Source organism: Poecilia mexicana, unplaced genomic scaffold (genome assembly GCF_051168715.1).
Source record: "Poecilia mexicana isolate PSO_F unplaced genomic scaffold, ASM5116871v1 scaffold_8, whole genome shotgun sequence".
Classification (NCBI taxonomy): domain Eukaryota; kingdom Metazoa; phylum Chordata; class Actinopteri; order Cyprinodontiformes; family Poeciliidae; genus Poecilia; species Poecilia mexicana.
The window spans coordinates 26,735,538-26,759,924 of record NW_028263377.1 but is presented as its reverse complement, the minus strand read 5'-3'; the positions used below and the strand labels follow the sequence as shown (position 1 = coordinate 26,759,924).

Genomic DNA, 24,387 nt, shown 5'->3' with positions numbered 1-24,387 from the left:
CTTCATGTGCAGCTGTCTATATGTAAATCTTCAAGGAATACTTAAAATTCTGGAATGGAACAATCACTATGACAATTTATGCCATTAAATAAGGTCGTAACATCCGAGAATTCTGGGTAGGCGCGGTGGCCAAGTGGTAAGGCGTCGGTCTCGTAAACCGAAGATCGCGGGTTCGAACCCCGTCCGTGCCTAGCTAATCTGGCTAATAACCAGGATGGGGATTTTTTACCTACAAATTTACCCTCTTTGTTATGGTATTTTCTCATTCATGTAAGTTTTAAACCTATTTTTCCCTAGACGAGCATAAACTGACAATACAGAGGAAAACAGTCTTTTTAACAGGAACTGATTGAGGATTTGAGAATACAGAGGATATATTTGAAAAAAACAGAAGAACTGAGATAGGAGTCCTTTATGCACATGAAAAACAAGAAGTTAATAACAGAACGGAAAATAATGTAGCAGAAAAGGAAAAGAGGCCAGTTCATAAATCTAAAGCAGATTAACTCCAGACATAACTGTACAGAACTGTCAGAATGGTCTGAAACCTTCACAAAGTTTTATAAAAATAGCAGCCATTTCAGACACTGAAGTCAAGTTGTTTCTTAAAAATTATTCAGAAATTGAGAAAACTTAAAAACCAGTCTTTAAAATATCCACAAGGTGGAGCCGAAACCAAAATGTGCCAATTAGGTTCTGCCATTTCTTTAAACCAATATTTCAGTTAAATTTAACTTCAACTGAATTTTCATCCCTGCTCTATTGTAGAAAGTTCAAATTCCAGGTTTGAAACTGACACAAAAAAAAAATTAAAACTGAAAAATTATTTTAAAATTAAAAAAAGTTTGAAACTGAAAAGAAGAGGTGAATCTGAAAAAAACATTCAAAGCAACTTTTCAAAAATTGGAAAGTGAAAAACAAGATTTGAAACTGAATAATTATTTTGATACTGAAATAGAAGTTTGAAACTGAAAAAAGAACTTAAGTAGATTTTCACATCTTTTTTCCAGTTTTGAAATAGTCTTTTTCAGTTTCAAAGTTTTTTTCAGTTTATATATTTTTGAAAATGCACATGAAAAAGTTTGTTAAATTTTAAGCCATGGCTCCTACCGCGACAATTAAGTAAAATTAAATTATTGGCCAATATCATAGAGAAATTCACTTTGTTCTCTCTTGCATCTTTACAGAACTGACAGAAACCAAACTATTTATAGATTTATATGGAGAGAGAATATGTAAATTTACATATCAAACATCAGCAGCTTTAACCCTCATTTTATAGAATCCAGGAATGTCGATGGTCACTTTACTCACCAACTGCTCCAACCACACCCAAAAAAGGTTTTGTGTCTTTAATATTCACTATATTATAGACACATCATATCTAACCTGCTATGCGTAAGTCAACAGGGCAAAGGTTTTGCCAACAAACTGAGGGACAGCTGTGGAATCAGAATTACATAATTGAAAAATACAAAGTTTGCACTGACGAGGATTCATTTGGTTTACACTGTTTTTGAAATTTTTATTAACGTTTTGATTGTTACAGAATCTCGTGTTTTTGTTTGATGTTTTTAGCGCTTGATAAAATCAGACAATAAAAGGCCACTATGTGACATTTATTCACACAAAAAATTACTGAATTGTCAAACTGTTTTCAACTGTAGGCAAATACAGGCTGATTCCATAAATTAGAATATGACTGAAAAGTTCCTTTGTCAGCAGTTCCATCACCAAGTCAGAGACATTATACATTAGATAACTTCCGTTTTAACATATTTATATTTCGTAGTATGTTTAAGAGCTGCTAAAAGGTTATTTTTGAAAGGTACTATTAATCTGACAAGCCTGATCAGATCCTAATTTATTGAATAAGACTGTAAGGCATTCACATGTAAGTTTTGGCTTTATTCTTAGCTCTAGAAAAAAAAAGGTCTTCCACACCAACAGTTCCAGTAACTGTGGGTCTGTGGGTCCATCAGCAACCCCTGGCGCCCACCCAGCTCCTCCTCATCCCCACCAACTTCCAACACAAAGTTACACCCTTGGACCAATAGGTGTTCATGGTTTTGTGGTCCACCATGAGGGCACAGTCGAAGGGGTCAAAGGTTGTGTGGGTGGTTTTGAAAAACAAATATTTTCTCTGGGCCTGGAATTTGAACTTTTTGTGATAAAGTGGGGATGTAATGAGAATATAAAGTGTTTCGTTTTCATGAGAATTTCAGCAGTTTGTCTTTGTCTTCATTCAACTACAGGTGAGGCTTTAGTCTATATGTAGGACATATTTACTCCATCAGGTCATTGAAAATTAGATTTTTTTCACAGGTTTACTCTCTTCTCTGAAAATGAGGCTATCATTCGTTCTCCTTCTTTTCTCTGCTGCAGTCAGTAGTAAGTTTACCAACATCTCCATCAATGCTTTTTTCCCTCTAAAAAATAAAAATTGAATTCCGTTTGAATTTTTCTCTCTCTCAGGGAGTGAGGCCATTCGAAGCCTGGTCTTCCCCAATGAAACCAATACCAACTACATGGAGATAATCGCTGAGAAGCCGCTCCAGCTGACAGCGTTCACGCTGTGCATGCGTGTGGCCACTGAGCTCAGCGGCGAGAGAGAAATCATCCTGTTTGCGTATCGGACCAACAACTTTGATGAGCTGAATGTGTGGCGGGAGCTGGATGGAAGGTGAAACCCTCAAGTTTGTGTTTATTTGGCAAAAAATATTAATAAATAAATGCGAGATTTCATTTTTCAAAGTGATATTTTCACCTTGCTTTTCCATACATTTATAAACAAACTTCCAAACTAAATATTTAATACACAAAGCTTAATAATATTTAATATTTAGCTTTCAAATTGAACATTTAGTCAGAAAGATAAATATTTAGTTTGGGGAATAAATAATTACTTTGGAACTATTTAGTTAGCAAAATAAATATTTGAATTGGAACCAAATATTTAGCTTGAAAACTAAATATTTTTCCCAGACTTAAACATTTAATTTAAGTCTGTTAAACATTTAACAGACTTAAATGTTAAGATGTTACAAACAAACATGTTACTATAGACATGTTTGTACTAGTACTAGTTTGTACTAATACCACTAGTACTGTTTGTTAATAACAAACATTAGAAAATGTTTGGTACTAGTCAAACATTTAGTTAGTATGAAACTAAATGTTTGGTACTAAATATAGTTTAATTTTATAGTTTTAGTTTGTTTACTAAATACTAGTTTGTAAGCTAAATAAATATTTAGCCTCTTAACTAAATATTTTTATTTGACAGCTAACTATTTAATGTTCAAACTAAATGCTTGGTTCCAAATTAAATATAGTTAGGAAGCTAAATATGTATTTTTGCTAACTAAATATCCATCCAACCATCCATTTTCTTCCGCTTATCCGGGGTTGGGTCGCGGGGGCAGCAGCTTCAGAGGGGAGACCCAGACTTCCCTCTCCCCAGCCACATCTTCCAGCTCCTAACTAACTAGTTAACTAAATATGAAAGCTAAATATATAATTTATGAATCTTAGCTGTGTCCCTCTACCTGTAATTGCTGTAAAGGTGCTAATGGTGGATAAACAGGACGACCGTCATCGGAGGCTAAGCTAACTAGCTTGAACGTCACAAGCTAGCAGGTCCGCAACAGATTGTGATCGACATTTCTAAATCCCGCCTCCGGGATCTGATTGGTTGTTTGATCTACGTCATTTATTTTTCACAGATTTTCTGACAGTTACAGCAAATATGTAAAAAAAAAAAAAAAAAAAATTGTATTATAAAAGTTACAAGCTTTAACTTAGTTAAAGTGAAAAACCACACATCTTTCTGTTTAGATTGTCCTTCTACCTGAGTGGGGATGGAGTTCTGTTCCAAGTCCCTTACCTCGGCTTCCTGCAGACTCACCTGTGCTTCACCTGGGACTCCAGCTCAGGCGCTGCGGCTGTCTTCATGAATGGCAGAAAGAGTCAGACCAAAATCTACCGGAAGGGTCACACCATCCGTCCCGGAGGCAGAATCATCCTCGGCCAGGATCCTGACAATTTTCTGGGTAACTTTGATGCAAAGCAGAGTTTTGTGGGGGAGATTTTTGATGTGAACATGTGGGACTCGGTCCTGTCAGACTCTGCCATCCAAGGTCTGTTTAATTGGAGAAAGCAGGACAGAGCAAATGTGTTTGACTGGCAGTTTGCGGAACTTAGACCGTTTGGAGCGGTGGAGGTCATCAATGTTGATCCGATCTGATTTTTATTATTTCTTGATGCAGAAAATGTTCACAGTTTTCCTTCTTTGGGCAAATAAAATGTATCCTGCAATCTTTTTGTTGTGGTCATCATTTGTGCACGAATTGATAGAATGCAATATTTTGAAACTTATGTGAAATAGTATAGAACAATTTACCAAACAATATTCAAAACAGATCTGTAAAGAGAGAAGGCAAATACAACTGAAATTTTCAATGATTTCTTTTAGTTGTTAAGTGAACTATAATATTTATTACTGAATAAATAAAATAAAAATAAAAAAATAAAATTATATGAATCCACCAGGGATCAAAGTTGCAAACACTTTTACACTCTGAAAAAAGATGAAGCACTGTCCTATGACTATACTTACCTATTTCCCACAGCTGCAATAAAATAACATAGAGTTTTTTAGAGAATCTAATCAAAGGCTTTATTAGTTGCATAAGACAGAAAACCCTGAATTGCTCAGTGTGTTGTGCGTGTTGTTGAATGGCAAGGGAATTGTCCGAAAAGCTCAAGAAAGACAAAACTGTCTTGCATCACTGCTAACCCAAGACAAAATTCCACTTGAATTTGCTCCTATCTGTATAAATGAAACCTAAATGCTTTCGGTATTCTGTTTTGTGGAGCAATAAATAAAAATTACAACTTTTCAAGCCGATGGACCACTAACGTTGGACTTAAACAATTTAAACTAAAACGATTAACAGCTTTATCATCTATAATCTCACACAGATTCGATGTATTCTTTCAGAAATGATATTTTAAAATATTTATATTATACTGATATACAGACAAAATCCAGAAGAAAATATAGTTTAAAAACAAGGAAAAGTTTTTTGGGGGATTTGACGCCCTCCTGTGGCCGTAGTTCTAACTATTTTTATTATGAAACAGGCGGGCATTAGGACCCGGAAGAAGAGCAGGAAGCAGTAGCGGCCGGCGGACAGACTGTCATGGCGGACCAAAACAAGCCAGAAGGCGCAGAGAACTTCTTCAATGAAATATTAAGGTTTGATTCAGTTTAATTACAGTAATTATAAGGTAATAAACACTTTAAAATATTAGTTTTGTCTTTTAGTGGGTGTTTGTCTCTGATTTTCGGATCTCTAACTTTCTCTTTCTCGTCAACCTGGTCTAAAGTTAATCACATTTCTTTGCAGTGAATCATAATCAAATGACTCATTGTACAGAGAGTTGTTATAACTAATAGGAACATATGCCAAAGGAGTCACAAGGTTTGCAAAGGTTGTTTCTGTGTTTCTAAATTTTCTTAAGGCACCTTGAACTTGTGTTTCTCTTATTTTATTTTTGTATAAAAGTGGTTGTGTTGATTAATATTGTTAAGAGTTGCAGTACCCTTTGTTGATATCAGTTGAACATGTAATATTTTATAATATTTTCATTAGGTGTACATACTTAGTTCTCGACAATAAAATGATTTTTTTCAACAACTTAAGGGGAGAAATGTTAATAATGAAGCTATGAAATTCAATAACATAACAAATTAGTTTTGCAAAGATAGTTTAAAAAGTGTCATTTTGATCCCACAAAGTGTTGAATTTTCAGCGTTTAATTTGAGAATTTTTGAGAATAATTCAGATGTTTGTTTAATTATTTTAATTTGTGCTTTCAGTTTGTTTGAAACAGATGTGATCTTAGAAACTAGATGGCTAATTTTAAACCGTATCGTAATAATTATCAAACTGCTCAACACTGTGATAATTTCTTTCACCTATCTGCTGTATATTTACCACCTTTTCACCTTTTTCTTGAAGTACTCAATAAAAATGAGACTTTAACGGATAAAAACACAATGTAAGGCGCTAAAAGATTACAAGAACATTTGTTTTGTATCCTGAAAATTAAAGTTGTTAGCTGCTTTCATTTTAAATATTTAATAAACGTTTTAGAGAACATCTGTTGCTACCAAAATCTTAAATGTTCAAATCAGCTGTTATGTGCCGTAATACTGATAAATTCTGATAGACTTTATTTCTTGGAAGTATTAAATCAAATGAAAGTCTGGGAATGATACATATTCAATTATTTAAAAAATGTATAATTTTTATGATTCTCTCTTGCATACATTCAATCTTGTGGTTAGAATTTAATTTCTTAATGCAGAAATTTACCAATGCATTTAATGTCAATGTGTTTTTATTAACAAATAGTTAGCATTGCAGTTATTGTGCTATAAAAATCAGCTTTAGATAGAAATATCTGAGCCAGTCAGCTTTCTGGCAGTCTGTAGGTTGCACTTTCTAGCTTTTGGTGAATTTTGTCTGAAACAGGAAGTTGCTGTGGCTGAGTTTAGTTGTTCTGTTTGTAAATAACTTGCAGCCCATGTGAGCTGTTTGCGGCCCGCTCCAGGAGCCATAAGATCCCGGCCCGAGGCCAGAAGGATTTCTATCCGGATGACTCGGAGGAGCAAAAGCAGCGGCTGCAGCAGAGCCTGGATGAACACTGGAGCCTCATTTCAGAGGAGCGGGTCGAGAGGCTGTCAGTGAAATACCACACTCCTCACTTTAAATCAGTGGCTTTTTGTCATTTTTAGGTGGTGAAAAAGGTTTTTAGCTCAGTTTTGTCTGTTTTTCTGTCTCTGCAGAGGAAACCTGGTGAAAGCCATCTGGAGTCCCAGTGAGCGGATTGTGGAGCTTCAGACTCCTGCTGTGAGGTTTTTTAATTTGTCCACCTTTTTGCTGTTTATTTGTCTGAAAAGTAGTGCATGCTGGGAAAAAGATAGACTTTTCAGCTCTGTACTAATTAGCTAAATGTATAACTTAAGAATGTTTGATTAGCAGAGTTTGTTATTCAGGAAAACTCTTGACTAGCCAGAAATGTTGGTCACATTTCTTTCTTAGAATATTATGCAAAAAATCTAGACTTGTTTTATAATAATAATAATAATAATAATAATAATAATAATAATAATAATAATAATAATAATAATAATTATTATTATTATTATTATTATTATTATTATTATTATTATAAAACAAGTTTTTATAATAATAATAATAATAGTTATTATTATTATTATAAAACAAGTCTAGATTTTAATTTTTATTTTGGGAGTGGGAGTTATTTAATATTGTTACAGTTTTATTTTTTTCTTTTAATCTTCCGCAGTGGTATTTACTTTTGAATAATTTATTTTATTCCTTATTTCTATATTTTCTTTTGTTTTTACATTTATTTTATTTTAAACTTTATTCATTTTGTATTATTTTATCTTTAATTATTACTCAAATTTAATTTTATTTTCATTTTATTTACTTTTCTATTAATTTCTGGCAGCTTTTGTTGCTTTTTAAAATATTGTTAAATATATTTTTATTGTTTTTTTGTCTGTATTGATGGAAACATAATTTTTTCTGGAAATGTAGTAAATTTTGAGATTTTTTTTTCTGTTGATTTTTTCTGTTATTTAAAGTTGAACACTGGAGAGGAGGGGACCAAAAATGCAAAAATCATTTCAGATTTTGCTATAAATTGTTAATTTGTCATTTCAGTAATATTTCTAGAAGCTAATAATTTTTTTATATATATATTTTTTCTTCTTCAGGGGAAGTTTTGGCAGACGATGGGTTTCTCTGTAGAAGGGAAGCAGCTCCTCCTCCCTGAAGAGGCGCTCTACCTGATGGAGTGTGTGAGTGTGTGAGATGCTGCTCAGGTTTGGCTCTGCCGGCGCCTCTGGCTGACCGTGTGTGTGTTTCAGGGCAACCTGCAGGTGTTCCACCAGGACCTGCCGCTGTCCATCCAGGACGGCTACGAGGCGTTCCTGTCCTCAGACTCTGTGAGCCTGCAGCAGTATCAGGTGCAGTCATGACTCTGAACGCTGGAACATGCATGTCTGCGCTGATCTGATCGTTCTTCCTCTCCATCGAAGGTGTTCGGTCATCTGAAGCGGCTCGGATATGTGGTGCACAGGTTTGATCCCAGGTAACAGAATCTGAAGGTGGAAACGGTTCTGTTGCTTTGAAGTGTACAAAAAAAGTTCAATCAACACTTAAAAAATCTATTTAGGATAAAACTGGATTGTTGGTTTTAATGTGTTTTTAGTGGTTTTAGATCTTTAAAATACAAATCGATTATTTTCATAATCGATTATTCTGACAATGAATCATATTCTATATATTTTTAATGTAACCACTTACTAGAAATATGTTAAAAGATGCAAATAAACAAATAATTCAGAAAATAAACTGAATTATTTTAGTGAATTAGAACCAGGTGAAGTTAAATTTGCCACTTAAAGAGTTTTGGGTAAAACATGTTTTAAAACAAAAGTTGTTTCTTTTATTTTAAATGTAAAATGCAGATATATATTTTTGAGCAATTTTGGTGTAACTACTACTCTGAACATGTTGTTTATTCAGCAAATGACATCGACTAAATGAGTTGATGATTATTTCAATAATCGATTAATCATGATTAATGATGAATTATTGTTCCTAAAGTTTCTGCTTATTGATCTTTATGGTTCTGCTGATCTCCAGGTTTCAGGCTGATTGTTTTTCTTTCTGCTTCCTGTCAGCTCCGAGCCGTCGCCCTACGCCCGGCAGCTGAACCTGCCTCGGTCCCGGGACCGCGGGGCGAGGCAGCTGAAGAGGAAACGCAGCCCCAGCCCGACGCCCACGTCCAGGTCAGACAATCAGTAAAGGAATCGATTATTAGTAATCGATTATTCTGATCATTTACTGGAGGTAAATTTGTCTCAGTGTCATTCAATCAAACAAAAACTAATCTCAATAAAATACATTAATTGTGGTCTAAACGTTTGGAATTATAATGACAAATTTTTCTGTAATGAAATATTTTATTTTGGAAAAAAAATGTTCTGTTTAAAAAACTCTTATTTTAATCAAATAATAAATTTCTTCTCTTGAACAGAAAATGTTATTTGCAAAACATAAATTTTTATTTGCTCATGTCAGAAAAGTCTGTATACTCTGGTTAGCGATTAATCAATAACTAAAATAATCGTGAAAAAAAAAATCCAAAATAATAATCGATAGATTAGTCAACAACTAAACTAATTTAAAAAACAAAAGAACTAATTGATTAATTAATAATTAAAATAATCAGTACTTGTAACCCAACTTGAAGAAGTTGATTAATTTACAGTTTAAATTGCGACATTTTTAAATGTTTGTTTTTTCTGTCGCCTCAGTAAAACAGCAGCAAAGTCTCAGGCTGAGGAAATGGAGGAGGATGATAAACTACCTGAGTCCCACCTGGTGGCCTCAGCGGCGCCTCAGACTTCCTCCTCCGGCGCTCCAGGTGAAGTCCAGGCCAGGACCTGGTGGCCGGCGGATGTTCCCGAGCGGCAGGCGGGTCAAAGGTCGGCCCCCGGTTCCCAGCGCTGGGACTTCAGCTCCATCTGTTTCCCTGACCTGGGCTCCGCCGGCCGCCTGGCCCCGCCGGACGCCTCGCTGCTTCCCGGCGGCGTGATGCCTGGTGTGTGCGACGTCGCCCCCTGGATGCGGAGGATAAACCTGCGGAAAGTGAAAATGTCTGTGAAGGAGGAGGAGAGGGAGAGACGGCAGCGGCGGCGGGATGTGAACAAAGACAAAGAGGTGAAATCATCCAGACGACAGAATAAAATGTGAATGTTTCCCGTTTCTGTGGGAGTAATGCTCAGGTCTTCAGGTCCGGAGGTGCAGAAACTGGGCCGAGTACCACGAGCTGCTGGAGCGGCGGCAGGCAAAGCGGCAAGGCCGACCCGCTCACTTATGGAGCGGGGAAGTTCAGCCTCTACACGACCCGACTCAGCCCATCTCCACCGGTGAGTTCAGGCCGGATCCCAGGATTTTCACCTCCTGGTTACAAACTGAAATTATCTCTGTTTTATTTCAGCGGAGCTGCTGGAGAAAATCAGCGTGATTAAATCGACTAACCTGCTGGAGGGAGCAGCCAGGTACCAAGAAAATACGACTTTAAAAGACGTGATTATATGCTTTTATATCGTTTCAAACAGTTTGACAGCTTTTGTTAAGAGAGGAGCCATGTTGGGATGTTGGAGGAGCAGGAGTTTCTAAAGAGGCCCGAGGCGTTAAATTAAAATTTATTTTAAGTCATATTTGATTCATATAGCATTTTTATAACAACTGAAGGTAACATAGTCACTTGATTATGCTACAAATTTCCCCTTTAAGATCCTGCAGAGGAGTCGTACAAAAACACAAAATCTTTGGTTTAGTTCCAAGTGCAAATATGTTAATGTACTTGAAATAAGGAGATAAAATTAGGAACTCGTTTAAAATTTTTAATATTGATTAAAAATTGCTTCCACTGGTGGAACTAGTACTAGTACTTTTAATTCTATATTTTTTCTAAGTTGTTGCTTTTTCATTCATTATTAGTTAATTTCTTAAAAACAAATTACATTAAAAATGTAAAATCTTTTGTCTGTTATCTGTAAAGGTCTGTAGGTCATTCTCCTTTAATTTACATTCATGTGCTTTTTTAATTAGTGGGCTTTCAAAAATCAATTTTACTAGAAATAATAAAATGAATGTAGGAAAATGTATGCTAAATTAATTTTATTTTTATTTATTGCCCTATTTGTGCCAAAATAACATCAGATATTTTTATAAATAGAAATCTTAGCCCATTTATCCCACATATAAAGACTTAGTTTTATTTAAATTTAACATTTGATCATGTATTTAAAAATGTTTTATTTAATTGCTAAATCTAAGCTCCAAACAATATATGTGTAGATATAATTTAGACTTATAGAAATATTAATTGAAGATAATTCCCATTAAGGAATTAAGGATTAGCTGTTAAATCAGCGGCAGCGCTGTGTGTTTCGCCCACATTATTATGCTTTATAATAACAAACATGACCTTCCTGTTAAACGTAATTAGCCGCCATCAGCTCCGAGTCACCTCTGAAAGGAGACGATAAATCAGATGCGAGCCCGTCCCGCCGCTGTCACAGTTTACGATCTTTAATTTCCAGAGCCATAAAGATCCGGCTGCAGCGTTTTGTCACCGTGTGCTCCGGTGAACGCCAGTGGTGATGAATTGTTGCATCGCTCAGGAGAAATGGATGTCCCTTTGTCTGCTCAGGTTCAAAGTTTCGGAGGAATGGAGGATTTGTTTCAATGTTTACCAGCCGGATTCGGTGGCTGACTTCAAAAAGAGCAACCCGGGCAAGCCGTACGCCCGCATGTGCGTCTGCAGGTAAGCAGCGACGGCCTGAGTCATCGTTTACTCAGGATCCACTTGCAATAAAACAATCTACACGATTTTTATCACATCCATTGTTGTCGTTCCGATGAAAACAATCAGAGGTGTCCAAAGTGTGACCTCATCAAATGGAGCTGATGCAGATGGAGACTTTTTCTTTCTCTTTGTGTGAGATTTTCAAATTTATATCATAAGTAGAAAATTTTAGGTACAAAACAAATTTTCTGTTAATAGCCAGTTTATTAAGTTTTTTTCCTTTAATTTTAATGTCTGAGTAATCTCCAGCAACCTTTTACTCAAAACAGATTTTCACACTGTACAATATTTACTACACTTTCAGCTGCTGCTGTTCAAACGAGCCAGTCTAATTGAAAATATGTTCCCCTCCTCACCTGTGGGGGCGCTGTGCCAAAAACTATTGTAGAAAATGCCATGAAAACCCCTGAAGAAGAGCGCAGCTTCCTTTTTCACAAAATTTTAACCAAATGGAGTGGTGTCAGATTTTAGCAGTTGGAGGATTTCTCTTTACTCTTTGGCTAATGATCACGAGCCGTTTCTCCTGCTAGCGCCAGGCTAGCACGTTTGTTCTCATTGTATTTACCCAGAATGCCCTGCGCTGTAGTCCACTTCCTGCTTTTTGGATCTTTCATAAATGCAGAATGTTAATTTGTTGCTGAACAGGTGAAAATAAAATTCTCAATAAAATAATGTTGCATTTCTTAACTAAAAAATAAATAATCGTGCTTTCAACTTGGTAATTTTGACCCACGGTGCTAAAAGTTTGGACGCCACTGAATTAATTCTTTTTGTTCAAAAATGTTAAAGAAAATGTTCAGTATTGTCTGATTTTGTCTTTCCAGTTGCTGATGAACTTCCTAAATGTTGCAGATTGTGTTTCTTCCTCTGTTCCAGTTTTGATGGTCCTGTTCCAGATCTGCGAGTCATCAAGCAGCTTTCGTTTCAGAGTGGCGACGTTCCCATCGTTTACGCCGCCGTGGATCACGGAGACATCTCCTTCTATACCTTCAAGGACTTCCAGCTGCCAATGGACGTTTACCCCTGAGATTCAACCATCCGGGAGTTTTTAAACCTTTATGAGCTATATATGGAAAAATACAAACTTTTTCAAATGAAACAATTCACCTTTTTTCCACTTGTACCAAGAAACCTGTAAGGAATGCAAATGTTTGCCTTGTTTTTCTTTTGTTTTGGTGCCAACAGACGATTAATATAATGAGAATCACCTGTTTTTTATTATTAAATCATTGTTTACCTGTAGTAATCAAGTAAATTGCAGTCTATAGTTAATTAATTTCAAATTAATCAACATTTTCAATTTAAATAACATTTTTGCTGCTAGATTGTTGAATAAAGTCATGTGAGCTTGACAACAGAGATATGTAATGTTTTAATGTGTTATTTTGGTTAATCGATCATCAGTAAGTCCTGATCATTCATGGAGCTTCTTTAAAGACGTGGGCTGTGGACGCCGACATTAGCTAATGCTACATGTTTAACATTGGGATGCTATTTTAGACTTGAATAGCTTCGCTGATCAGCTAAATCTTTTCAGTATTTACATGAACGCAGCAATAATCTTTTCAGCGTAAATCAGATTGGTTAAGAAAAAATAACCCCCAGTAGAACAAAGAGAAGCGGCTTTGGCGACCACCGCTGCTGTTATGCGTCATATTAGCGGGCGTACCAGAAACGCGAAACAAAGGTTCCGGCTCGGTCTATGCTTGCATGTACCAAAAAAACAAAAGCAATTAATTACATTAAATTTTGAAACGTTTTAAACATAAATTTATATATTTCAAAGTTAGCCACATTTTATTTCTCTAATATTAGTAATCGAATTAAAGCCTTAAATTTTCGGTCCCCCTTTTTAGCAACGTCCTTACAACAAATGTCGAAATGGACTACCATCGATTCTGGTAACCAAAAAAAAACAAAAAACAAAAAAAACAGGATAAATGTGTGTGCAAAAAATACCGCGTTTCCACAGCTACGGTGGGTGAGGAAGAGGAATTGTCTTAGTTTATGAAACTGTTCAAGCATTTTTAATAATTTCAGGAGTTTTGGGGGAGAAACAGCGATAGATCTGAACATGTTAAATAGAAGTCAACAGCACCCTGTGACATTAAATTATCTGATACCAGAAATATTATCTGTGCTGGTCAAATTCAAATTACACATTTATGATGTCCTTCCTGTATGAATGTTTTTTTCAAAAAGACTTTGTATTGCCTTGTTGCTGAAAATGTGCTATATAAATAAAATCCTTTACCTTTTAAACCAAGTCAACAGATTTTCCCAAATTCTGTTTTCATTTCAACTTGTTGCAGTTTCTAACCAAGCAGTAAAGTAAGGTACTTCTTATAAAGTAACTTGTAAGTACTGTAACACAACCCTTGGATTCTGGTAGAGTAATATTTGTTTAGAAAATAAAGTAACTTTGCTAATTTCAAAAGACTGACCTGTAAGTTCTGAGAAAGTACTCCATAATGTATAATAAAATCTAAAAGGTAACTTGTAAATTTCTCAACATTCTTGAAAAGTTACTGTTGAATTTTCAAGATGGTACAAACTGTTTTATGTTTTGCAACCAAAAATTTAAGTTAAGATACCAAATATCCTCAGGAATATTTTGCAAATTTACAAGTTCTAGTTTTCATTTGCTTCACATCAGTTTACATCCGTTTAAAGCGTTACGTGAACAATAATGTAATATTTATCTATTTAATTAAAGCGCTCTACAGTCACAGGCAACTTAAGCTTCATTATATGAATAAAAACCTCCTACATGGTGTCGAACTCAAATGTTGACTTTTTCCTGCAGCTGCTGGAGAACAATTGAAATGCTTGGAGGGTTTATTATGTTGTTTTCCTGTACATGAGATGAACAAACAGAAGATGCACTTAAAAGGCTCCATCAAAGCCTCATTTGCACTTTTTTTGTTGCTGCGTTTATGTAAGCAGCTTCCCGGTTTATAAAGCTTCACTCAGTCTGAATTGAACTGAAGGGAACTGAAGAACATGGCAGCTCTACGGATATTTGCTTTTATGATACTTGCTGGTAAGTCTGTTACTTAAAGATGTTTATATTGCAAGTAGGAATCAAGAGACTGAATATGTTTTGAGTTTGTGTTCAGGTCTGGATTTTGTTGTCTTGTTTGCAGCAGGTTTTTGCAGCACTCTGTCTTCAGATTGCACATATTATGGTCTACTGGAACACCTCAACCTGACTGCATCAAACACGGGTCTAGAAATGATCCGACCTGTGAAAAACTGGACCACCACCACCAAAGTGAACCTGGAGATGGTGCTGTACGGCATTTTAGGGGTTGTAAGTTTCCTCTCCATTTGTTTCATTCAAATGTTTCATTTTGCCAAGTTTCCAAATAGTTTTTACATTTATTTTTAATTTATTGTATTTATTTGATTTGAACAGTACACATTAATCAACATTAATGTCAGTGTAAATATGCAGGAATTAGCACAATATCTAAATTACATCACAGGTTTCTTTGACATGTATAATGTATTGATATCTGCAGGATGAGAAGTCCCAAACTGTCACGACTCACATTTGGGTCACAAAGGTAAGATTTTTCTCTAGTCAGTTAAACATTTCATTCAATCTGATGAAATGACGTTTGTATGAAAATATATTCATCTTTACTAAACTGTAAGTGCTAGAAACACTCTGTACAGCTCAGCTTTTGTTTTTTTCTTAAGTATTGGACAAATGAATTTCTAAGGTGGAATCAATCCGACTTCTGCGGGATAGACGAGGTTTCTGTTCCCAAGGCAAAACTCTGGATCCCGGAAATAGCCATTCAACAAGAGTGAGTATGCGTGCGTGTGTGTGTGTGTGTGTGTGTGTGTGTGTGTGTGTGTGTGTGTGTGTGTGTGTGTGTGTGTGTGTGTGTGTGTGTGTGTGTGTGTGTGCTTGTATATAACGCATATTGAGGACCATTTTCATTGACAGAAAGAGGTCATTTGTGGAAAGTTTTAATTTTCCTGGTTGACACTTTTTTAGGAACAAAAATGGCAACTTTTGATCAAACAATCCAAACTAATTGAGCGACCTGATCCCCTCCACACCTGTGGGGGCGCAGCACCTAGAACCACTGAAGGAAGCAACACAAAAACCTCTGAAGAAGACATTGAGCACAACTTCCTTCTTCAATGTAAATAAAAATGGAGTTGTGTCAGATTTCAGGGGTTGCAGGATTTGTCTTTTTTCCTCCCGCTATCGCTAGACTAGCGCTTTTGTATTGCCTTGTTACTGAAAATGTGCTATGTAAATAAAATTTTGGTTGTATTGACCCAGAATACCCTATGTGTTAGCCTACTTCCTGCTTCTGGAGCGGTTTCTGGTCCGCCTGACATTCACATATGGATTCAATCCACACCAGAGTTCACTTAAACAGAACCCAGATCAAGGTTTGTTGGCACACCAGACTTTGTTTCTTTGGTGTGCATCAGAGTTTAATTGGAGATTCGCACCTCACCAAAACAAACTAGACTTTCTAGGCAAATGAACTGAAGTTTGATTAAAGTGGATTTCACGTATCTGGTGTGAATTTAGTTCTGGGTAAATACAACCAAAACAAATGTGCTAGCTTTGCGCTAGCAGGGAAAATGGCTCATTGTCTTTTACCAAGGCCAAAGGAGAAATCCTCCAACCTCCAATCCTCAAATTTTTGTTTACATTTGTGAAGATGAAGTTGTGCTCAGTGTCTTCTTCAGAAGTTTTTGTGTCGTTTCCTTCAGTGATTCTTGGTGCAGCGCCCCCACAGGCAAGGAGGGGAACAGGTTGCTCAACCCTCAGTTACTTAACTGACTGATTTTAAAAGTAACTAAGTTAGATTACAAGTTACTTTATTAGGTACATTCAACAGCTGCAGCCTCAACATAAAACTGACAATCAGGGCAGCATTTCCTCTCTACATCCTGTCCCACTAACTTCAACTCTCACCCACTTACTGGTTTTGCACCAAAGTCCAGCTGTTGTTTATATGTGCATTTTAGTTGCAGGTATAAAACTTTATGCAACATTAAAACTGTGTGCAATGCATCTGGTTGGTTTGAATGGCTTTTTAAAAACTGCTTTTTGTGTTTCCTATTGTGATAATATTATTTAACTGACAATCTAAAACATGTAAGTGTGACAAAGGCAAAAATAGAAGAACTGTGAAAGGGGAAATGCCTTTTCACAGCATTGTATGCTACATTAGATGTTATCTGAGTCTAAAGTTGCTTCGTCTCCTGTTGCCTTCAGTGCGTCTGATGACAGCAGCATCCATGAAGATCCTTGGGTCATCGTGCATCCCGACGGTTCTATGTTCACCTTCCTCCGTCAGAGGCTGACCTTCACCTGCCGCTTCAACCTCTACAAGTTCCCCTTTGATTCGCAACGTTGCAACATCACATTCATATCCATGGACAGTAGTGGTAAAACACAGACTGTCAGATTAACATCCAGGATGGAGTCAGGAGGATGAATTAAAGGTTCTTCTGTCCTGTGCACAGTGAGCAGCTTGGTGCTCGGATCAGCCATAAACGACTCGGTTCTGATGGTCACATCCACGCAGTTCATGATCACTCAGGGAGAATGGGGTCTGAAAGACATCGAATTAGTCAGTGGTAACATAACCAACGGGTGGAGATATCACAGCACACTGTCTTACACCGTAAGAACACATCCACGGAAAGTTTGTTCATTTTCTGTAAGTCCATCTGACCCCAATCTGCCGTTTCTTTCAGGTGACATTGGACAGGAAACCGTTTCTTTATGTCATAAACTTCATCATCCCGCTGGTGTATTTGCTGTTCCTGGATTTGGCTTCTTTTTCCATCTCTGTGGATTCGGGTGAAAAGTTTGGCTTTAAAGTGACTGTGCTCCTGTCCATCTCCGTCTTACTGCTGATTCTGAAGGACATTTTACCCTCCACAGAAGTAGACCTGCCAGTGATTGGTGAGTAGAAGCCGCACTGCAAAAACACAAAATTTTACAAAGTATTTTTGCTCGAGTTTCTAGTGTAAATATCTTAGCACACTTGAAATTAGACAGAACTAACTTACACGTAAGCTATAAGAGCTTGTAATTCCTTAATTTTGACAGTAGATCATGCAGATGGAAATTGTTGAGCTCGTTTTAATTTATCGTGTGATTAACTGGCTTATTGCCTGCACAGCTGTATTAAATGCCTGTTTTTCCAGCCAACCTCTGCGTCGCAGTGTTCACCTTGGTGTGGCTCAGTGTGCTTGAATCCATGCTGGTGAGCTTCCTACTTAACCTGGATCCATGTTGTGATAAAGAAAGTAAGACAATTTACATGAAAAAGGACAGCAAAGTTCACAAAGGTATGTTCTTAGTGAATGTTTCTTAAAAAATAATTTTATAAATTTGTTTACAAATATTTTATTCACACAAATAAGACCATTGTTGAAGTTATGAGACAGGTGGGGTGTCTTCACAACTGATAGTCTGGTAGACTCGGTTTGATTTGGGACCAAACGTCATCATCTGCTCCACGTCCAGCTGCTGTGGTTCTGAGTCAAACCAACCTGTTCCCCTCCTGGCCTGTGGGGGCGCTGCACCAAGATCCACTGAGGGAAACGACACGAAAACCTCTGAAGACACTGAGAGCAACTTCCTTCTTCACCAGATGGAAACCAGAAATGGAGTGGGATCAGATTTTAGAGGTTGTAGTATTTCTATATTGTCTTTGGTTAAAGTCCTTGAGCCATTTCTCCCGCTAACGCAAAGCTACCATGTTTGTTACCCAGAATGCTCTGCTCTGTAGTCCACTTCCTGCTTTTGGAGCGGTCTCTGGTCCGCTTGCTGTTCATAAATGCATTCAAACCGAACCAGAGTTCACTTCAACCGAACTGAGATTGGGGTTTGTACTAGGACCAGAGTTTGACTATAGCTCAAGGCATTCTGGGTAAATTCAACCAAAGCAAACGCTCTAGTTTACCGTAGCCTCTAAAGTCTGACTCCACTCCATTTTTGTTTCCATCTGGTGAAGAAGGAAGTTGCTCTCAGTGTCTTCAGAGGTTTTTGTGTCGTTTCCTTTAGTGGTTCTTGGTGCAGCGCCCCCACAGGCCAGGAGGGGAACAGGTTGCTCAAAGGGTTTGGATGCAGTGTGAAAATTAACCACAGCAGCTGGAAATTTAGTTCCCCAATTGAACAGAGTCTAAAAGACTATCAGGTGTGAAGAGTTTGTATCAGAGATCTGTATCTCTATTTAAAATGACTTAAATAAACGTTAAAAACAGTCCTAGTTGTAGGCTAAGAATGCAAACCTGTACTATTTAGAGTTAAATTATTACATGAATGTTGATTAATTATATTTTAATGATTTAAAGAGGCCGAAGAAGAGAATGGACAAGTTAAACCAGAGCAGAGTTGCTTCCCTCTGGGTAAACTCGGGGCTGTCGAGCTGCTGAGGCTGATACTGGAGGAAGTGAAGGCCGCTCGACAGGAAGCTGGCAGTCAGAAGAAGCACAGATGCTACCGAAGGGTGGCCACAATCATTGATAATCTGTTCTTTGTTGGATATATTTTGACTTTTGTAGCCTTTGTGATGCATATTTGTATTGGATGGATTAATCTTTAAATTTTTATCTGAATTTTCTTGACAGTTTTTTCTGCATGCAATGATATCTGCCAGTGGATATTGATAAGTCTGTTTTTTCCTTAAAAATATGCATGAATTTAAACATCAGATGACATTTTTCCTCATACTTTTACAAGTTTTTATCTTTGTTTGACTCACAATAAAATGTTACACATATGGAATGCAAACCTTGTAATTTACTTGAACGCCAATGCAGACATATGTTCACATGATGCAAAACTAATTAACATGCTAACTATAAAACCAAAGTAATAAAAAATATTAATTTAATTAAATGTTCAATTATGCATTTATTATTTCACTTTAATTGTGTGTAACAATTTACACCAAATTTATATGTTACCAATAATTCAGTAAACACTAAAAGTCAGAGATGCAAAATACGTGGAGAAACGATGTTCTGAACAGTGATACATCAAAAATGTTTGTTTTACTCTGAATTAGATCCAACTCTTAGTTGGTAAAATGGGAGTAGAGTAATTTGTATATTTCCTATCATAAATCTGAGTCTGTGGCTCCATTCTTGGGCCTCATCTATTCAAAATCTACTTGTTTCACCTTACAGAGGTTACAGAGTAGCTCCATATGCTGATGACGATTTTATTTACCTGCCAATTTGATCCATCAGTCACTGAGTGTTTGTGACTTTTATAAATTAGTGAATGTCTCAGAAATTTCTCAAATTTGATTCCAAAAAGAGAAATTGTTGCATAAGGATTCAATTTGACTTTTTTTTTGATGGATATTTATGTTATCAAGAGAGGTCATTAAAACTAAATCTTTTGTTGAAGGATTTTAAAATTATTTCTGATGGTCTATAAAGCAATGAAAGGTCTGGGCATTTGATTTATGAATTTAATTGTTATTCACTGTGTTACTAAGCTTCATTATCATCAGTACAGCACATTATGTGAATGGTGTAATACAGTAAGACTTGCATTGCATTAATTGTGTATTTATTGACCATAAACTGGAACCCTGCAAGGTGATTCAGGTTTATTTACAAGAACAACACACATGCGAAAGGCGGAAATACTTTATTGTCTTAACTGATAGAAATTTACTCTCAAACACAAATTTTACATTGGAGAAATGAAACACAGAAGCTCCTACAGTGCAGCGCTGACTGACCTTCCTGGACGTTTGACCGACACAGCGCTTCTGAAAGCACTGGGAGAAGTTTCAGAAATTGGTTTTAAATGTGAAATTTCCAAAGACTAAATAAAAAAACCTGTGAAAGCACAACAGTGGTAAAATACAGGACGAAGAATACAGAGTCAAAGATTTTAACCCATCTAAGCCTGTTGGACTTTTCCATGTTTTTCTGTGTTTCTGGGGGTTTTTGACCGGGTTTCGTTCTATCCATGATGAATTTCGGCAGCCGTGGATCACCAGGTAAATCCAGCGGAGAGTTATTCTCCTCTGGTTTATCTGTTCCTGCAGATTCTGTGAGAAAATATGCACAGAAACGGACCGGTTAGAAATGAAATAATGGAAATGTTTGACTGTTTTAAGAGCAGAAGCACCTGAGTGAAGATGCCCAACACCTTCTTCACATCTAACAACATGGTTTGATGTGAGACGGTGGGGGCCTGGTTGACCTTTCATGACCTCTGGAAACATTTGTTAATATCTTTAAGATGATAGCAGCACAAACAAAACACTTGCTGCACAATTGTTTGACACCAGTTGTGTTAGATTTGAAGAAGGTTTTGGGTGGTAACTCCACTCAGGTAGCAGAAACAGGAATCATACCGTTTCTGTAACCAGCTTCTTTCACTTTGACGACCTCAGCATTTTGGCGTTCCTCACCAACACAGCAGGCGACATCCTTAAACTGGCTCATCAGCATCATCTCCAACACGCTGATCCACACCAGGGTGAAAACTGAAACACAGTAGATAGCTGGAAGAAAAATATGGATAAATGTTGGTTTCTGTTTGGTGACGAATGCAGGAATTACAACCAATCTGTGGCTTCCTACCCATCAGCGGCAGAGAGTCCTCAGTGGACGGTAAAATGTCTTTAAGAATCTGCAGAAGGACGAAGACGGACAGCAGGATCGTCACCTTGAAGCCAAGCTTCTCGCCGCTGCTCTCACTGATGAAGAACGAGGCCAAATCCAGAACCAGCAAAAACAACAAGGGCAAAATCAAGTTGATGACGTAAAGAAAAGGTTTCCTCTCCAGGGAGATCTGAAGAAAACAGAGTTTTATTTTAAAAACAGCACAACTCCTGCTGGGATTTGATCAGAAATAATCATCTTACCTGGTAGACAAGTGCACTTCTATGACCGACAGACATGAAACTGATGCTTTCTATCTTCACCAGCTTCCATTCCCCCTCAGTCAGCATGTTGAGACCCGGCAGCTTCGTCAGGGTGGAGTCGTCGGTGGATTTTACCAGCTTCAACAGACTCTCTGTCAAATCATAAAAGAAACAGAAAAAGATTAATTAATTAATTAATTGGTTTATATATCGTCTGTCTTTCCAAATTTCCATCTAAATTGTTTTCTATATTTCTCTCACCTTCTGAATTAATTTCTTTCCAAATGTATTTTTTGTTCTTTCGCTATTTGTTTTTTTCTTTCCTTTGTCCTTTCTTTCTAAATTTCTCTCTACATTTCTCTCTTTATGGGAGATTCAAATATTTCTCAAACATGTTTGAAAGATTCAAAGCAAAACTCCAGTTATGTTTTTGATGAGGGATAAACATGATATAAAGCTAAAAAAAAAAGTAAATTAATTTTACATAATAATAATAATTTAATTTAATTTAATTTAATAATAATTCCAGTTCTATCTTTAGAAATAAAACTCTAAAAGGCTTAAGCTTTATAAAGTTTTTCAACAGAATATTCTCTTCATAAATGTCTTTGTGGATGGTTTTTGTGCATCTGCACCACGTTTATAAACCCATGTTGATGTGGGGTTGAAATCAGGACATAAATCTGTATTTATTTATTTAATTTACCGTCATAATTCAGGGATGAAAACGTGATGTTGCAGGTTTGGATGTCAAACGGGAATCTGAAGAGGTTGAACTTGCAGATGTAGGTCAGCTGAAGCCGTTTGACCACATCGACCTTCCCGTCCGGAAACACGCTGACCAGAGGATCGTCTTGAGAATTTATATTATCAGAGGCACTAAAAGAAGAAAATAAAATCAAACCAGATCATTGAGCCACAGATGTTTTAATGATTTATGTTTTGGCAACTTACTCCTCCTGTATGATTATATCTGGAACCCAGATCATTGAAACCGGAATGGTCAGCATGTTTATCCCACAAAACTCAGAGGAATTCCAGGTCAGATGTTCATTTATCCAACACTGGAAAATAACAGAATAAGAATAAGGAAAAACCCTGAACAGTTTCATCAAAATATGATAACAAATCTCAATATAATCATTTATTTTCTTACCATTTTGACATAAATGTGAATTGTCGCAGTTTGAAGCTTCTCATCCTGAAGACAATATGAAGAATGTTCAACACAAAGACTGATTTTAAGAGCTGCTGCATTATTTTCACAGCTTTTTCATGGTGGTTTTCTTTTTGGTATGATGACAGCAAAAGCCATAAAAATCAGGGTTTTCCAAACTTTTTGTCACACGGTCCAAAATTATTGAGTAAAAAGTATTCCAAAAGAAAAAAATAAAACAAAATAAAGCAGAAAAGGAATCTGGTTTTTAATTTGTTTTATATAAAAAGGATACTACACTGCAAAAACACAAAATCTTAAGATTTTTGATCTAGTTTCTAGTGCAAATGTCTTAGCAAACTTGAAATAAGACAAACCTGACTTACAAGTAACTTTTTAGCAAGATATAGAGGCTTGTTTAAGTGAATAATTACTTAATATTGATGATAAAGTATACTGGTTTGATTGACAGGTTGTTTAACTTATAACAACACATTTCTCCCTTGTTGTAAGTTCATTTATTTTTGTGGCCCCGAATCCTTTCAGCTTAACAACTTTGACTATCATGGCAAAAACACTGTTGCAATATCGTTATTGTACTGCATGGTAGATTCATATTTAACACCAGTTTTCAAATTAAATTAACCTCAGTAAACAGACATTTTAAAAAAGTAAATGTATTTTATTCCCATCCTGATAAACCACCAAGCTAAAAATAAGAAAAAATGTTTAAATAATAGCATAAGACAGACAGATGATGAAGACTTACCACGTCTAAAATGCCGCCCAGAATCATTTCCAGCTGAACCTCTGTGGTTGTGTTCCAGTTTTTCACAGGACGTTCAATCTGAAGAGCGCTATTTGTCCCATCCAGGTTGAGGTGATTCAACAGAGAAGAGTAGGAGCAATCTGAAGCCTGGCTGCAGGAAACACCTGAAACCAGAAATATTTTCCAAGTTAGCAAGCTTTAAAACATGATTAAATATAAAAGTTTACGCTGCAGAAGCTCACCGGCTAAAACAAGAAGAGTCAGAGTCAGAGCTGCCATGACCGTTTGCTTTCGCCTCAGTCTGAGGGATTCTTTACAAACTATCAAGCTATTTATCAGCACACCTCAATAAAAAGTGCAAATATAAAATCAATACATGGATTTATTGGTGGAACATAATCTCCTTTTGTTGTGTGTTCTGGATGTTTGATCAGCCAAATATTTTCTTTGTTCAGCTGCAGCTGGTCAGCAGGAGCAAAACACCTGCAGCTTTTTAATTTAAACAATCCTTACATATAGTTTAGATAGAGGTCTGACTGAAAACTAATATGTGCAGGTTTCACTGAAATCATTACAATCCAATAACCCTGGGACAAAACCTTTCAAAACTGTATTGACAGTTCAAGCTTTAAAAATCAGGCGCTGCTAATCAAATTAGAAAGAAAGATTATTTAGAAATAAAAAATATTAGGACAGCGGTCAATTCCCTCCAAAATCAGATCATGTTATTGCTAGAAGAAATTATAAAAAAGCAGCTAGCATGTAGCATGTTGAAGTTTAGGACACAACCATCAGATGAAGACTGAAGAAAGACGGTGATGGTTTCCTTCCTCTGAGAATAGAAGCAGAACTTTACTATGCAGAGTTGCATCTGAATGAACCTCAATATGTGCAGAAAACCAAACGCATAATTTCAGCTCAGAGCCCAGTTCAAGCCAAATAATTATCATTATTAAACATCAGTTTGGGCTGCAGAAAATCACTACAAAGGCCACAAATGGCCCACGCTCTTCACTTTGGACACCACTGACTTAAATGATTTCAGAAACTCGAATAGGACGGATTATTCTTACTGTGTTTTAATTTGT

General features: G+C 36.5%; 4 protein-coding genes and 1 non-coding gene across 5 annotated transcripts; 4 read left to right on the top strand and 1 right to left on the bottom strand.

The window, feature by feature from the left end:
* The first annotated feature begins 119 nt into the window (after positions 1–119).
* Positions 120–191, top strand: trnat-cgu (transfer RNA threonine (anticodon CGU)). Its single transcript has one exon. It is a non-coding gene; the product is annotated as a tRNA-Thr (tRNA).
* A 2,041-nt stretch (positions 192–2,232) lies between these two features.
* Positions 2,233–4,317, top strand: LOC106915072 (C-reactive protein-like). Its single transcript, XM_014982438.2, has 4 exons — positions 2,233–2,255; positions 2,326–2,391; positions 2,476–2,683; positions 3,838–4,317. Exons 2-4 carry the CDS (start codon positions 2,346–2,348, stop codon positions 4,244–4,246), a joined length of 663 nt encoding a protein of 220 aa, XP_014837924.2. The 5' UTR covers positions 2,233–2,255; positions 2,326–2,345; the 3' UTR covers positions 4,247–4,317.
* An 835-nt stretch (positions 4,318–5,152) lies between these two features.
* On the top strand, positions 5,153–13,753 carry tsen54 (TSEN54 tRNA splicing endonuclease subunit). The gene is made up of 12 exons (XM_014982321.2): positions 5,153–5,260; positions 6,592–6,750; positions 6,857–6,920; positions 7,817–7,900; positions 7,970–8,068; positions 8,141–8,193; positions 8,789–8,896; positions 9,425–9,830; positions 9,904–10,039; positions 10,111–10,171; positions 11,332–11,445; positions 12,364–13,753. Exons 1-12 carry the CDS (start codon positions 5,205–5,207, stop codon positions 12,512–12,514), a joined length of 1,491 nt encoding a protein of 496 aa, XP_014837807.2. The 5' UTR covers positions 5,153–5,204; the 3' UTR covers positions 12,515–13,753.
* A 672-nt stretch (positions 13,754–14,425) lies between these two features.
* Positions 14,426–19,273, top strand: LOC106914377 (5-hydroxytryptamine receptor 3A-like). The gene is made up of 9 exons (XM_088007947.1): positions 14,426–14,530; positions 14,634–14,800; positions 15,012–15,056; positions 15,193–15,302; positions 16,742–16,914; positions 16,993–17,153; positions 17,227–17,437; positions 17,683–17,826; positions 18,835–19,273. The coding sequence occupies exons 1-9, from the start codon at positions 14,491–14,493 to the stop codon at positions 19,083–19,085; spliced, it is 1,302 nt and encodes a 433-aa protein (XP_087864073.1). The 5' UTR covers positions 14,426–14,490; the 3' UTR covers positions 19,086–19,273.
* An 855-nt stretch (positions 19,274–20,128) lies between these two features.
* On the bottom strand, positions 20,129–23,584 carry LOC106911021 (5-hydroxytryptamine receptor 3A-like). Its single transcript, XM_014980315.2, has 9 exons — positions 23,542–23,584; positions 23,300–23,463; positions 22,531–22,575; positions 22,329–22,438; positions 22,081–22,253; positions 21,375–21,526; positions 21,091–21,301; positions 20,862–21,011; positions 20,129–20,552 (listed from the first exon to the last, which is right to left on the bottom strand). The coding sequence occupies exons 1-9, from the start codon at positions 23,576–23,578 to the stop codon at positions 20,302–20,304; spliced, it is 1,293 nt and encodes a 430-aa protein (XP_014835801.1). The 5' UTR covers positions 23,579–23,584; the 3' UTR covers positions 20,129–20,301.
* Positions 23,585–24,387: the final 803 nt, after the last annotated feature.

Bases quoted from the DNA above. Each gene is read 5' to 3' on its own strand.
- LOC106915072 (XM_014982438.2), top strand. From the start codon at position 2,346: ATGAGGCTATCATTCGTTCTCCTTCTTTTCTCTGCTGCAGTCAGTA. The intron at 2,392-2,475 runs GTAAGTTTACCA...TCTCTCTCTCAG, and splicing joins TTTCTCTGCTGCAGTCAGTA to GGAGTGAGGCCATTCGAAGC. The intron at 2,684-3,837 runs GTGAAACCCTCA...CTTTCTGTTTAG, and splicing joins TGGCGGGAGCTGGATGGAAG to ATTGTCCTTCTACCTGAGTG.
- LOC106914377 (XM_088007947.1), top strand. From the start codon at position 14,491: ATGGCAGCTCTACGGATATTTGCTTTTATGATACTTGCTG. The intron at 14,531-14,633 runs GTAAGTCTGTTA...TCTTGTTTGCAG, and splicing joins TGCTTTTATGATACTTGCTG to CAGGTTTTTGCAGCACTCTG. The intron at 14,801-15,011 runs GTAAGTTTCCTC...TGATATCTGCAG, and splicing joins TGTACGGCATTTTAGGGGTT to GATGAGAAGTCCCAAACTGT.
- tsen54 (XM_014982321.2), top strand. From the start codon at position 5,205: ATGGCGGACCAAAACAAGCCAGAAGGCGCAGAGAACTTCTTCAATGAA. The intron at 6,921-7,816 runs GTGAGGTTTTTT...TTTCTTCTTCAG, and splicing joins TGGAGCTTCAGACTCCTGCT to GGGAAGTTTTGGCAGACGAT. The intron at 10,172-11,331 runs GTACCAAGAAAA...TTGTCTGCTCAG, and splicing joins CTGCTGGAGGGAGCAGCCAG to GTTCAAAGTTTCGGAGGAAT.
- LOC106911021 (XM_014980315.2), bottom strand. From the start codon at position 23,578: ATGGCAGCTCTGACTCTGACTCTTCTTGTTTTAGCCG. The intron at 21,302-21,374 runs GTAAGATGATTA...TGTTTTCTTCAG, and splicing joins GAAGTGCACTTGTCTACCAG to ATCTCCCTGGAGAGGAAACC. The intron at 20,553-20,861 runs GTATGATTCCTG...ATTTTCTCACAG, and splicing joins AGAAGCTGGTTACAGAAACG to AATCTGCAGGAACAGATAAA.